This window comes from Lathamus discolor, chromosome 9 (genome assembly GCF_037157495.1).
Source record: "Lathamus discolor isolate bLatDis1 chromosome 9, bLatDis1.hap1, whole genome shotgun sequence".
In the NCBI taxonomy this organism is placed as follows: Eukaryota; Metazoa; Chordata; class Aves; order Psittaciformes; family Psittacidae; genus Lathamus; species Lathamus discolor.
In genome coordinates this window covers 21795463-21810800 of record NC_088892.1, presented here as the reverse complement: position 1 = coordinate 21810800, position 15338 = coordinate 21795463, and the positions used below count along the sequence as shown (strand labels likewise).

Here is a 15338-nt window from a genome sequence, read left to right as displayed (position 1 = left end):
TATTTCTTTCCCCTCGAGGGGATAGCTTCATTTTTGAAGATTTCCTCCTGCAATCTTCTCTGCTCTCTGGAGTTCCCAGATGTCATTTTACACCTATTCCCGAGTTTCCTTTGGGAGAAGCTGCACATGAAACTGAAAAGCGATTAGCTCTTCTAATTGATTTGAACACAGCCTCTGAAAGGTGATTTGCTATGGTATGCACAGAAGAGACAGCCTCAGACCTCAAGAAAACCTGCTGCCTTCAACTGGTGCCCACGAAACCCTGAGCATCGTTCTGCAACGGAGCCCAGTTTGACCAGTAAGACTCAGCAACACAGCTGCCTGCATTGGTGCTTCTTCCCCAGTTCTTGCAACAACCTACTCTGCCACACATCGTGCATGTTATTAGCATTATAAAGAACACACTTGCACCCTGTTTATCTTCAAAGTAACCATAAAAGGGAACTTACAGTCTATTACTGCTATAGAAACCCGCTTAATTAAATTCTAAAGGGCTTAAACCAAAACTATACATTGAGATGATGTGGGATAGAACATAAACTTTTTAATAGGAGTAACCAAGCACATTCACCATCTCTACAGGTGTAATAAAAATGCTAATCTATGGTAATGTTTAGACTGTGGTTAATGTTTCGTCGTGTTAATTTCCCCAGGGCTTTTATTAGGGATTTAAACCTGCCACAGTGGCCCAGGGATGGCACTGCCTTCCACAGCATCACGCCACGCTCCCCAGCCAGAGCTGACAAACAGAGGCGAAGCAGCACTTAGCTGGGACCAACATTCCTATTATGTGCTTGTAATCATTATATACATTTTGTCAGGAAGATGGCAAAGAGACAATTCCCCACTCCCTCACTCTTCTCACAGCAGAAAATATGATTACGGGCATAAAAAGGCATTTACAAGCCTTTATTTTCAGAAGCACATCATTATTAACTAAGCGATGATTGCGCTGGTTCCAGGCACTCGAGCAGAAGGAACAAACTGAGCATGGTGACACAGATGTCTCCTACATACATTTCACTGAAATTCCTCATTAATGGAGTACTCGGTGTTATTAATCAGCTCTATAGGATTCCAGCCTCCATTATTCAGACATCACCTTGGAGGATTACATAGGAGACAACATCTTCACTCACTCACTCACTCAGGCGGAGCAGCAGGAAGCACGGGAAGTGACCTCCTCCTCTCCATGCCCAGGAGAAGAGGCTTTAATAATGCATCACCTTTAAATAATGCAACGCTGTAACGTGTAAAATGCACACAGACACTAATGCTTAAAATAACAGAGTCCCTGTCACACCAGTGCCCGCGGTGACACCCCCCACGTGCTGCCAACACACGCTTCACATGCTCAGGAGCAGTGGCCCCACCACGTTATGATGAAGGCCATCACCACCAGGTCTTCAAACTCCTCCACATCACAAAGGCATTAAGGAAGCGTTTTTAGAAGGAAATATAACCTCATTTTTATAGCCCGTCCTTCACGTAGAGCATCACAAGATGCTGCAGCATCAGAGCAGAAACACGGGGCCCAGGAAGCACCAATAGGTGCCCCTTCCCTGGCCCCATTTCTTCTCTGCAAAGACAGCTCTGACCACCAACAGAGAAAACAAGAGAGGGCTCAAGACTTGATGGAAGAGGGACTTTTTACAGTCTTGTAGAGACAGGAGAAGGGGAAATGGCTTTAAGTTGAAAGAGGGGAGATTTAGTTCAGACACTACGAAGCTCTTCCCTGTGAGGGTGCTGAGGCGCTGGCACAGGGTGCCCAGAGAAGCTGTGGCTGCCCCATCCCTGGCAGTGCTCAAGGCCAGGTTGGACACAGGGGCTTGGAGCAAGCTGCTCCAGTGGAAGGGGTCCCTGCCCGTGGCAGGGGGCTGGAATTAGGTGATCTTTGTATCCCTTCCAACCCAAACCACTCTATAATATATTTCTATGAAGAGAAGCAAAGGAGTTTTGAAGGGCTTGAACCCTTGATGCTAACTGCTGAAGCTGGATGATCCCCACATGCATCTCCCCCTACTGCATCAGGGTTCAAATAGCTTAAATCAGACTGCAGTTCCACCACTGCTCCCGTTAGGAAATGCCACCCTGTCCCCAGGAGGACCTGCTGCCTGGTGCTCCATACATGTGCTACAGCATCCAAGGTACCTCCAACACTGCATCCGACCACATCCTGACCCCTGTGCAGACCCAGCTTCTCCCAGAGCAGGATGCCCTTTCCTCAAAGGAGCCGTGACCTCAGCTTGAGCGGAGCCCTTTCAAACCTACATAAAATAATGCAAACAAGATGTTGTTTCTTCCTGGCATTCCCAGCATGCAGCGTTTCACCCACTGAAGAAAGCTGCTTTGTGTTTGAGCAAAAGGCTGTTTATTGTTATTTATAGGTAGAGAGGAAGTCAGACTAAATGAGCACAGTTGTTCTTTCTGCTTTTATAATCCACGACATATAATTACAGCACAACTTTTCAAGTCAGTGTTTCCCTCCAGTGTTTTGTTAATCCGTATTTAACGCTAAACGTGGTATTTCAGGTATGATGCTCTCACCTCAGCCACACACCTCAGGGCAGGAGGCTGGTGCCCCAGCCATGGCCCAGACCAGCTAACTGGGACAGGCAGGAAAAGAGCATTTGCTTCATTTTCAGCAGTTTGCCCAGGCAGAGACGTTTCCTGGATCACTAACGCACCCATTCTGGTTTTAAAATAGATCTGCACAATAGATACAGACAGAAACAATAGAAAGAGCCAATAGAAACAGCTCGAGCTGTTTCTCAGACAAGCAAACTCAAGGCTTTGTTCTTGGAAGGAGTCATCAGCCTTGCCTAAAGGTGACAACAGAGCCAAAGGGAAGATGCAGGAGCAAAATCCAGAGAAAAGCAGGAACACGATAGACTGACCAAAGCCAGGGTGATGAGTGACAGTACCTGGAGCCAGGCTAACGGGGAAGCTCCAAGTCCCCAGCGTTCTGTGTGGCTGATGTGGGAGCATGGCAGAGGCTGCTCCTGATCCGGGCTGCTGCTGTGTCTTCTGCACCGTGATTCCCCACAGAGGCTGAAGATATTCCAAACTCGACTCAGTTATTGCGACACGAGCACCAAATCACTCAGCTTGCCAGAAGATGCTGCGAGGGCTGGAGCAGCTCTGCTCTGGAGCCAGGCTGGGAGAGCTGGGCTGGGGCAGCCTGGACAAGAGAAGGCTCCTGAAGGGGAGACCTGAGAGCAGCTCCAGTGCCTAAAGGGGCTGCAGGGAACCTGGAGAGGGGCTTGGGACAAGGGCCTGTAGGGACAGGCCAAGGGGAATGGCTTGAACCTGCCCGAGGGGAGACTGAGCTGAGCCCTTAGGCAGAAGCTCTTCCCTGTGAGGAAAGAGGCTTGGGCCAAGCTGGGCTCCGGGCAGGCACCCGGTGCTTGTTCTTCTCTTCCCTGGTTAATGGGTTTCCTTCACTGATCTCTGTGGGGTTTAATATTGCTCCATGTTTGTGCCTCCGGCGCTACAGAAAGGAACAATCCCAGGGAAAGGAATCCCCAACAGCTTAATTTGCAGAGGAAAAGCAGATACCTGCCACCAGCATGGGACGGGAGCCAGCAAAGCCGGAGACAGGGCCTGTAATAGGTTATTTAACAGCAGCTGTGTCAGCTGGGTTGCAAATGTGGTCAATACCTACCAGTCCAGGTTCCCCCCTGAAGCCATCAGCAGAGATTCATTCATTCTTTGAGAAATACATCCTTTAATAATGAAAATACATCCTTTAATAATGAAAACGTTACTGCCTGACTTTCTTCTTGTCGTTTTTTTTAAGCCAAACCCATTCAATTTTAGAAGTATAAAGCCATTAGGATGTGTCAAGCAGCAATTAGCTACTGTACACTGTTTATTCTTGAGTATAATCTGTGAGTAGAAGGGCAATATTCTTAGAAACGCAGCATTAACTTGTTCCTCAATGACTTTAATGCGGCTCTTTTGAAATTGCTGCTCATAAAATCTCAGGGAAAAAGAATTTCCTGATGATACCCCATCTCCTCAATTAGTTCTCTATCAGCAATCCAATAGCAAGCGTAGTATTTATTTAAGAGAGAGCACACAAGGCTATAACTTTAAAACAAGCAGGTAAAAGCAATGCCTGGCTTGCAACCTCTCAGGTATATGCAGATTTGCAGATTTATACTTCAATAAATGCTTGTACTGAAACCATCCCGAAGGCTTTTACACCGCTAATAGCATTTTCCCACTATAAAATGCCATCCCCACTTCCTGTGCTGAATGGAAAACCCTGGCAACCCCATAGGGTTTGGTACCTGAAATCCCTCCCCACTTGCCTGTCCCTTACAAATGACCACAACCCTACTTATTTTAACCTCCCCATAGGAATAACACGCACTCCCCACCAGAAGCACACTTCAGCTCCCTCCATCCACCTTGCCCTTTCCAAAGCCCAGTTTCCGCTGAAGAGATAGTGCTGCAGGCACCAAACTCACCAAACCGTTTGAATGGGTTTTAAGCCACTGAATATCCTCACAGCGGAAAAAATTACAAGTGGGGTTTTTTGCCACAGCATCCTCTGGTGAGGTTCTCCCCATGGGAATGCCGTGGGCTTCCCCGAGCAGAGCTGAAACTAGAGGTGTAATAGCTGTTATGAACAGGAAGTGGTAAAAATACCCCCACACAGCAGAGAAGACCAGCTTGCTCCAAGCCCCTGTGTCCAACCTGGCCTTGAGCACTGCCAGGGATGGAGCAGCCACAGCTTCTCTGGGCACCCTGCAAAGTCTGCTCTGAAGGTACCAGATGCTCAGTGCTACTTGCCCCTGACAGTCAGTCCTACCCTAATCCAGTTAAAGGTCAGCACCAAGATCATTTACCCAAAACACAGCAGACAAGGTAAAACCACTCCCGTTAGATTTTTGCTCATGATAAAGGAATTACATTTTTCCCAGAGACAAATCAGGCTTATTGAGAATGTAAATCATTCTTTTCTGCAAAGACAGAAACATCTGCAGGGCTTTTCCACCCGCTTTGTTGAACCACTTGTTCATACACGCACTGTGGTTGGTACAATTGAATTAAAGAATGATTTACAGCATTAGATGAGCTTCTGCTTGATTGAGAATAGCTTTATCATGGCAATTGCTCTGCACTTTTAACCTCGTTACAATGCTGTATTATCTGCCTGATAAATATATTAACGTGACTCATTCAACAATAGGCTGTTTGCAGACAGCAAGGAAATTAATTCCAATTTATCACAACACCTTTCTTAATGCTGTCAAAGTGAGTACTAGGATTTGATTATGAGAAGTGAATTCCAATAAACTGATATGCAACAATTCCAAAAGGAGGGGAGGGGGAGCACTACATTAGAGGAAAAACAAAAAAATTACTATTTTTAATGCCTTTGTATATGTATTTTTGTGCATCTTCTGGACTTTCCACTAACCTTGCAAGCTGGAAGTTGGGCATTGCCGCAGCTTCCTGAAGAGAAACATCTTGCACCAAAACCTTGAGGTAGGAAGCGCTACTGAAGTGCTGTCTGGCTCCTGACCAGCAATGGGAACTGCATGAAGCAAGGCTGGAGATACTCTGGTCATTTGTCAGCATCTTCTGGGCAAACCCTTCTGTGCCCATCTCCTGTGAGCTCCTGGTGCTGGTCAGAGCCATCCCAGCCTCCGCTCCCTGGTTTTGGGGCTGTCTCTTGAGGAGGAGACAGAGGATGGATCACAGAATCCCAGCCTCGTTTGTGTTGGAAGGGACCTCAAAGCTCCTCCAGCTCCAACCCCTGCCACGGGCAGGGACCCCTTCCACTGGAGCAGCTTGCTCCAAGCCCCTGTGTCCAACCTGGCCTTGAGCACTGCCAGGGATGGGGCAGCCACAGCTTCTCTGGGCACCCTGTGCCAGTGCCTCAGCACCCTCCCAGGGAAGAGCTTCTGCCTTATCCCCAACCTGAACCTCCCCTATTTCAGTTTGAACCCATCACCCCTTGTCCTGTCACTGCAGTCCCTGATGAAAAGCCCCTCTCCAGCATCCTTGTAGCCCCCTTCAGACACTGAAAGCTGCTCTGACTTAAATACCAGCACAGGCAGCTGAGGTGTCTACAGAAATCCCTGCTCTCTGGTGCTCTGGAGAGTGGCAGCATGAAGTTTATTTGTGCACTGATACAGATCAGTAGGTGCAATCCAAGAGCTAATAAGCTTTAGGAAGACATCACTCACAGCACATCGGTCACCCCCAAATTACCCTCAGTAACCACCAGGCCCCCTCACGCTCTCCAGGTCGGTGGCTAAGAGCATCATCCCTACCACCGCGGAGAGCGCGGAAAGAGAATGAGGTGGGGAAATTGATTGTGTTTCAGAGATGCCTCTGCACAAAGCGCTGCTGAATCCCCACTGCCACAGCTTGCTTTTTCCTTTTTCCTCCTTTTTTTTTTCCTCCTTGTTCCTTTCTAAACAGAAATAACTCTGCCAAAGTAGCTGTAGGCTATCAGCACAGCTTCCTGCAGCCAGCCTGCTCCAATGAGTCTCTAGCAGAATAACGCAGTTAGCAGCAAACTTCACCCTCCAAGAGCAGGGGCTGAGCCCTCAGGGGGTTATTAGTGGAGCAACACAAGAGGTAGGGATGGGAAAGGCCACTGGTTCATTCTGCAGTAACACAAAGAGGTCAAGAGGACTGCTTGAGAGGTCTGCTGGCAGCAAGGGGGGCATCGCTGCAGCGGATGGGGTTGGACTGGATGATCTCCAGAGGTCCCTTCCAACCCCAGTGATTCTGTGGTGCTGTGAAAACCTGCCTCAATTGCTCGTTGTAATCTTTTTCCTTCAGTTAAGTGTGTTTGTAGGGGTGCATCTTTCACGCCTGGTACCTCGAAGCCACTTTACAATAAGATGTAGAAATGATGTAATTCACAGCACACAGGCAGCGAATTCAGAATGAAGCAAAACGCTCGTTGCAACCCACCACTGATCCTCTCCAGCGCAAAACAAGATGCCTCTGCTCCACCTGGGCAGCTCTGGGCACTATTGCTGCTTTGCAGAGGGCTGCTTTTAAGTTTCTGGTTTGTTCTTGGCTCATTCATCAGCATTGCTAATAGGAGAGTTAGTGCTAGTTTTAAGGCAGCAACACTCATGGGGGTTACTGTCACTGGGAGTAAACTCAGCGTGGTTAAGATGAAGGATGCCCGGCAAATGACCCCGGATGGAGGTCGTAGTGGAAACTGCAGTCACGGATAATGAGGCCAAAAGAGGGCTCAGCTTAAAAAGCATAAAGAGATGAATATTGGACTTAGCAAGGAGAAAACTCTGCAGGAAAGGAAATGGGCCAGAATATATTTTGCTAATAAGACATCTGTGTTAATCGAGGTTGCAGAGGCTGCAGCAATCAGAACAGCGACTGAGGAAGCTATGTCCATGGGGCTGCTACTCGGAGGTTTTAGCTCTGCTGAAAGATGTGTGGCCAGTTTAAGAGCGAATCCCAGAGGCAGCTCCCTGATTCTCCAATAAGTGCGGAGGGCAATGGCTTGTCTGCAGGGACAGTCTGGACCAAGCTGAGTAAAAGGAAAGGAGGTTCATGGCACGGATGTAGCTTCTCTGCAGGCTCCTCGGGAGGCTCAGCCCTGACTTAAAACCTCCTGTTTCTGCCATGCATCAGTTGGTGGCATCTTTCAGGTGACCCAAATCTGGATCTCAGCAAGGACCCTGAGTATGAGGCTGGTTTAACTATGAAGGAGTTTCAGCCGCAAAGCTCAGCTGCAAACAGCCCCTAGCAAATGGGCTGTGCCCCATTCCCAAGGGACAGCACCTCTCCCGCGGCTCCTGAAGCAGCAGAAGCCTCCACATACCCAGAGGGAATTTTCCAATGCTGTGATCTTTGGTTCAGCCTGAAACTCGTGTTTTTTCCACTTAAATCCAATCCGTTTCAAGACCTCACCTTATATCCTTGATCATTACAATTTGTTACTAAGTGAGACAGTTTGAAGTTTCAAAGCCCAGTGCCCAAGGAACAGACACCCCATGTACAGCCCCTCCTGCAATGCACACAGCCTGGACCGGATGGCACGGTCATCAGCTCTCTCCTCTCCAAAATATCCCATGTCCAGCAGCCAAATCCAGCTGCGATGGGAGCCAGGAAAAAGATGAGAAATGAGGAAGAAGAAAAGATGCTCTGTGCAGTGACAGAAGCTGCATAAGGTGGTCAGGCATTGGAGCAGGCTGCCCAGGGCAGGGCTGCAGTCACCGTCCCTGCAAGTGCTCACACACCGTGGAGACAAGGCCTCAGTGCCATGGGTCAGTGGTGGCCTTGGCAGTGCTGGGGGGTGGTTGGACCGGATACTCTTAAAGGTCTTTTCCAACCGGGTTGATTCGATGTTTCACTATTGCAGAGCTGTGCACCCTCATTTCCAACTGGTAAGACCACATCCCTCACCACCACCTCCACCAGCTCTTCCTAATAATGCCAGGGCCTGTTGGAACCAAATATCTTTTTAAATGCTTGGGAGCCCATTGAACAACGAATCAGCTCCTCCCCTGAAACTAGGCAGAGGCCAAGGCACAGTACATGCAAGCAGGTACACAGAACCAGTCATTACATCTCCATGAGATCTTTGGGCTTGCTCTGACTTCAGCTCAGAAAAGATGCAAGACATCCCACCACGTGCGACCTGCGAACCAACACATGATGTGAAGTGAGATAAAGCCAGGCTCAGTGGGCCATGTATGAGATTCCCTCCCAGAAGATGCAGTAGCCTCAAAAGCTCTTTCTAAGCTGCACAGCAGGGATGAAGTTGCCACCAGCTGAGTGATCTGCCTCTAACTGAAGCCTATGAAAGGATTCGTGTGAGCTTCATTGCAAAGCTGGCTTGGGCATTAAAGGCAGTGTCAAAGGATGCCCCCCTTGCTGCTGTGTGTATGTGCAGGGAGGAGGGGAAGCTGTTAGCAGCTACCTTCTACTTTTCATTTAACAAACAGAAAGCATCACTGCAAATTGCATTGCAATGGCACAAGGAGCTAGAGGACAGAGCACGTCCAGTTGAAGTGACAGAGGGAGAACAAAAGAGGAGAGGACAATATAAAAGTTTACAGGCAGAAGCAAAATCAAATGCTATTTCAAATGAAACCCATGTTGATATTCAATGCCAGAGGCAAGGGGTGGTCCAGAGCATCCATGCCAAAAGCGCCTTCCAAAAACGAGACGCAGGCCCTTAATTTGCTCCTCTGTAATTCAACATTAAACCAAAGATTCAAGGCCAGCAGCATCATGCTGGATCAAAACTGTTGAGACTGGGTTGCAAAACTGCAGGCATGAAGAATTTACGCCCTTATTCTTTCAGCGCCAGCCAAGCTGCCAACAGCATGGGGGTTTCTATATGAAAATCAACACCTCATAGCTCAGTGCCTTGCCGTGTGCTTCCCAACTGCCAGAAAATCTTTACTATCTGAAACCTCTTCAGACAACTAACCATGATACAGCTGAGGTGCTTTCATCACCTTGCTGATACTGTCCTTGGTGAGCAGGTTGGTTGTTTTCTGCCTGTAGCAGGAACAGGGGCTTGCTTTAACCTCTGCCTTCTCAGGCACGTTCCATCACCTCTCACAGAATGGTTAACAAAAGGAGATGCTAAACGCACCTTGGGATAACTGCGAGTGGGTCTGAGCTTACTGAACACCAAATCCTCCCCCTGTTTTTCTAGCTCTAAGTGAAAAATTGAGCTGGCTACCAGTAAGCAATAGAGAACAGCCTGAGGGTTAAACTTGGCCAATAAAGAAACTGAGAACACAGAGGCTGTACACCCAGCCCAGGAGTGACGCCAACAGAAAGCAACCTGCATCAAAAATAGAGAGAAAACGACCCCGGTGTCTCAAAGGGAACGACTTCTTGAACAGCGCTGGAGTTTCAAAGCTTTCCTCACAAGTCTCTAACACAGAAAGAAATCCATTAGCAGGCAGGAAAAGCTCACTGGAGCTCCCTGCTGCTGTAACCCACCAGGCAAAGCAGCCTCCAGGTGAGCCAGCTCCAAAAGCAGCTCCCGGGCAGCATCCAAGGAAAACCACCCTTGCACGGCTGTGCTCACAAATGCACTGAGTCACTGTCTATGGTGACAGTGACATCTTCATCCCTGGGTGCTAAAAGTCCTTTCACCTACCTGTTCTTGATTTGCAGCCTTGTGCGTCTGCTGGTACTGCAAATTCCTATACACTAGTTTGCAACAGAGCAAATTGCTCCTCTCTGTGGAGCTATAACAACCTGTGCCAGCGCCTCACCACCCTCTCAGGGAAGAAATAATGCCTGAGAGCTCATCTCAATCTCCCTTTTCAGCTTGAAGCAGGCATAGCAGTGCCCTGACTGGGGATTACTGGCAGGAGAAGGAAATCACTGCATTCATGTGCTCAAGGCCAGGTTGGATGGAGCTTGGAGCAAGCTGCTCCAGTGGAAGGGGTCCCTGCCCGTGGCAGGGGTTGGAGCTGGATGAGCTTTAAGGTCCCTTCCAACCCAAACCATCCTATGATTGTATGATTCCCAGACACATCAGCTCCACAGCATCTTCTGTGCCTGACCCTACACTAACACACAGAGGCCCTGCCAAGGAGAAAATCTTGGTGTTCAAGGCAACTTTAACTCCATGTCCCAGTGCAAACACACCACAGCTAAAGGGCAGGAGAAATCCTGCCACCCGCATCCGAAGGGCTGGGCACGCAGGACAAAGAGGTTAATGCAGCCAGTATCCACACCCCTCTCTCTGATGAGTCACGCTTGCAGCGCATCCTCCTCCCCACATGCAATACATGGTACAGCCTCACCACAAGCCACCCACCTGTTTCGGTTCGTGTCTCACCATGCTGTGAGCTGCTGGTGGGTCCCACTCTGCTGGGATGCGTTCAAAACCTTGATGGGTTACAGGGGTGGAAAAGAGCGTTAAGGGAAAGATACTTACTTGCATAAATAACCCTGCTGCCTTCACACCTCAATTCTGTAACCTTTCCAAATACATCTATAGAGCTGGCTCAAGGTACAGAGCTCGACCTGTTCAGTGGATGAGGAACTGATGATGGTAACACCCAGAGCTGGGCTCAACAGCTCGATGGCCAAGTGGAGGGGATGGTGAGGCCCAGGGTGCCCAGAGAAGCTGTGGCTGCCCCATCCCTGGCAGTGTTGAACACAGGGGCTTGGAGCAAGCTGCTCCAGTGGAAGGGGTCCCTGTCCGTGGCAGGGGTTGGAGCTGGAGGAGCTTTGAGGTCCCTTCCAACCCAAACCAGGCTGGGATCTCTGATTCTAACCCCAGAGGAGATCAACTATTGGCTACGTAAGACACCCAGATCTATTGTCTCTCTTGCACTTCCAACAGCAGATAAAGCACTAACTTCAAGAGGGGTGGGATTGAATATTTGATGAAGTTTATGTGTAGCGCATCCCTCCGACTGTCTCTGTGCTAGAGAGCATGAACAGACTGACTGAAATCACTCTCCTCTGCATTCAGGATTAAAATAGCCACAAGAGGTGGATGTACCAGGCACATTTTCAACCAGAAAAAAGACAGTAGATAGGAAAATTAACAGAGATACAGCCCTAGACAGAAATTTCCCCACTCTGCCCTGAGACTCAGCCTCCCCAGTGAAGTGTTTTAACAGCACATTTTAGGGATAAGGATTTTAAACAAAGTGAAGAAATAATAAAGCTCTAACACACCCCATCCATCCCTGGCAAATCGGCTGTTAAAGCAGGGCTTGGGATGGGAACTGCCTGCTGACATCGTAGTGAATTCACTCTTCCACATTGCTGTGTACGGAGCAGCACAGCACCAGCGCAGGCTGACACTGAGACGCACGCCTGCAGGCCCACAGCATCCAAAAGCAGATCAACTTTGACTCCTCATTGCTGGGACTGCAGAGCTCCTCAGAAACCTACCTGGGGGCCCTGCAACACCTCTGCAGCTCAACTCGCCTGCCCTTGGCAGCCAGGTCTGCTGCAAGCTATAGAAGGGGTCCATGTCCCTATTCAAATGCCTGCACCCAGTCTGGGGTGGGTGACAGGGGACGGAGGAGCAGCCACTTGGAGGAAGGATGCTTGGTCAGGTAATGCACCTGAGGGCCTGAAATACCAGGAGGGAAAACTACTGCCACAGAAGTGCCACCAGCGCTGTGAGAAACCAAAGCAGCCCGTAGGACAGGCAAGGACAGTCGTGTTGCTGTTCAGGCTGTAATCACTGTGGGCACGGGAGAGAAGTTTTCCATAATTCCAGAGGATTTTAATGACAATTAAATAACCTGTCATTAGCCTTAATAACATACAAGTGCATTGAACTTTGCCTACAGAAGCAGTGGTGGCCAAGGTCAGTAATAACAGAGGTTGATATGAGGAGCCAGCACAAGAGCAAAATCCCACATTTTCAAAGACAACTCTCGTGACATTTTAGACTTTGATGTGACGATGATGTCTAAAACCAATCATATTTACAGGATAACAGTAAATACAACTGTTTGCTACTGATAGAGTCTTTGAAACCCAATATGTGCTGATAAGATTAACGGAGAAACTTCCATTCCAGCACAGCTAAAGAGTAAACCTGTATTTTGGCCCTCACAGGCAGAGATGCTCACTCCAGATCCCAGGTGCAGACCAGCCATCAGCATCAGGCATCTGCGGGGCTGGAGCTCAGGCTGTCAGCACTGCCGGTGCTGTCTTAGTTCTCTATGAACAGCTCAGACCTTCACTCATAGAAGTTGCTCTGGGCTCAGATTTGACAGAAGAGCCTCAGCTGAGCAGCATAGCGTTTGAAAAGTAAGCCTGAAAAACCCAGTGGCCATTTTCTTTCAGTGCCAATTGCCAGACAATTGGCTGGCTTGGCTTAGAATTTCTGTTCCTCTACACTTCTATAACTAAAAACTGCCTTAGAGCAAATAAAAGAATCACTAAGTATTAAATAACTGAGAGGAGTTACGTTTAGCTGAGTACCTACCTCTATAGGGCAGTAATGAATCCAAACAGCTCTATAAGTAGGAAAGCACTGAGTGGTTTTGCAATGCTCAGCGATTTCTTATTTTAAAGGAAGTCAATGTTCTGCTTTGGCAGAGGAAGGGCAGATGATGGCTCTACTGCCATGGCTTGTGTTGACCTCAGAGGCACTCCAGCTACTTGTTCTCCCACAAACACCTTCTCCATAGGCAGATCAAGGTCTCAGTATTCAATAATATAACTGATAGTCATGTTCCTTTACTGTGTCCATGGACATCTTTAATAAAAAGGAGGAAAAACACTTCTCCTTTGAGGACTGTACACCAATGAACATGGGTCTACTTGCAAAACTTGCCATACAGCGTGTAAGGGTTCTGCTCTGCCTTAGCACCTACAAAGCAGAGCAGGTTTGCTGGTGCATAGCATCCTGGATGCTTTTGCTCATAGCTGAATATGTCAGCTGCTCTTTGAGATCAAATAGGCTCACACTACAAGCAGAAATAGGTTTTGTTTCTTATTGCCTTGGAAGTCCCAACTGGGCTTAGAGCTGAGCTGGGTGTTCTCTCTTGCATACATCATTATCACACCTTTAACATGCCTTCTCCATCTCACCTGACCTCAAGCTAAACCTACAGTTACATCTCTGCTCCTCTGCTGTTCCAGAGAGGGTTGGCAGGTTCTGACTGATAGGGGAAGGTCCTGCCCTGGCTCCATGGCAGCAGAAGTTAAGCCCAGAAGAGCCACCACCCTTGGACCCTATCAGCTGGTCCTGGGGACATGAGAGATGCTCGGCAGGCTGCTGTGAGGCAGGGGTTTCCTGCGGGGAGGGGCTGAGGCCTGCAGGCTGGAAGCAGTGTCCTGCTCTATACCCTGGAGCCTCACGTGCTGCCCATGAGTCCTGCCTGCACGCTGCGGTGGTATGCCTCAGCCCGTCACCAAGCAGAGGTGGCACACAAGATGACACAGGAGCGTGCTGCTGGCTGAATGGCACACAACACAAAATCCATAAGCTGATGCTCCCATGGTCCTTCTCCTCTGACCGCCCCAGGCCCCACAAACCCCAGTTTCAAATGCTACCAGAAGTTTTTGAGAGGTGGGGAAGGAGAGAGGAGCTGGTAATGGGAGCATTTAGGGTTTGTTGGCTGGAGGAAAGGGGGAGGTTGGCTTCAACACGTAGAGCTTGTGGTACACAACAGCCCTGTTGTGGCAGCAATGGAACTACTCACAGTTGTGGAGAGCTTTCCTTCATTCTTCTGCACGTAGATGATTGCATCCCGTACCAAGGAGAACAGGTTCAGGAGGACATGCTCCATGTCATAGATGCCATGCATGCCTTTGGTCAGCCCCTCCAGAGCCCTGATGTACTCTCTCCAGTGGTTATCGATCTCTATGACACCCGCCAAGCATCCTTGCATCACCACGGCACAGTAGCTGGCACAGGGCTTGGCCAGCAGCAGCCCCTGGCAGTGTGAGCAGTACCACATCTTCAGCAGCGCTCGGCCACAGTCCTTGCTGAACTTCAGGTGGTCAGTGGTGTTGATCACCTCAATCCCCAGGTTGAGAGCCTGCAGAAAGGCTCGGGTGGCCTGCAGCGACTTGGACACCTGCGTCATTATCATCTTTGGGTAGTTCCCAAAGACTTTGAGGTCTCTCCGGGCTGCCCGCAGGCACTCAGCCATCTCCACGGAGGGCTCGGGGAAGCCGGGATTCAGCAAGTGAGAGTAAACCAGAGGAAATAAACTGTCAAAGAACTCATTGACCATGTCATTGACACTGAGGTCAGAGCCCAGGATGTACAGAGAGACATCGGTAAAAAGTTCTCCAACAAACTTCAGAGCTCTGGGCCCCATGCTCTGGTAGTGGCTCCGAAACATGCTGTTGGTGAAGTTCCTTGCGTGCCGCACTACAATCTCAAAGGCTTCTGCAAAACACAACAGAAAAGGAACGAGTTATGAAGAGATGAGCTCAGACACAGGGATTGCTGCTGCAAAGGCTGGTCCCATCCTGCCCACTTTGTGCCACACACTGGCTGGCAGCCGTGCCTGCTGCAAACCCATCTTCAGGGGAAACCCATGTGTTCTTTAACACCAGCTCCATTTCTAATGGCAAAACTCTCTGATCCAGTTAGCATTTCAGCTTTTAAAGGAAATATTGATCCCACCAAAGGGATAGACGGCAATTTCTTTCTCCCTCCCTTACACATTGATTTGATATTAACAGGAATCCTATCTCCAGACTTAATTTAAGACACAGATAAATGGCTGACAAAGTGACCAATGTTTAAAATCAGGAAACAGTAAATGCTGACGTTCCATTATGAAAAGGAAAATATTTATAGGAGTGTAATCGCACCCAGGATATTTGGACTCTACCCCCAGCACCAGCCCTGCACGAAGTGTCCTCAAAGC

General features: G+C 48.9%; 1 protein-coding gene across 2 annotated transcripts in view; it reads right to left on the bottom strand.

The window, feature by feature from the left end:
* GPC3 (glypican 3) overlaps positions 1-15338 on the bottom strand; it is a 137273-nt gene that overhangs the window by 62333 nt on the left and 59602 nt on the right. For both annotated transcript variants that reach the window (XM_065689799.1, XM_065689800.1), the window contains exon 3: positions 14157-14851. In XM_065689799.1, coding sequence (XP_065545871.1) covers positions 14157-14851 — 695 coding nt within the window. The remainder of the gene's footprint in view (positions 1-14156; positions 14852-15338) is intronic.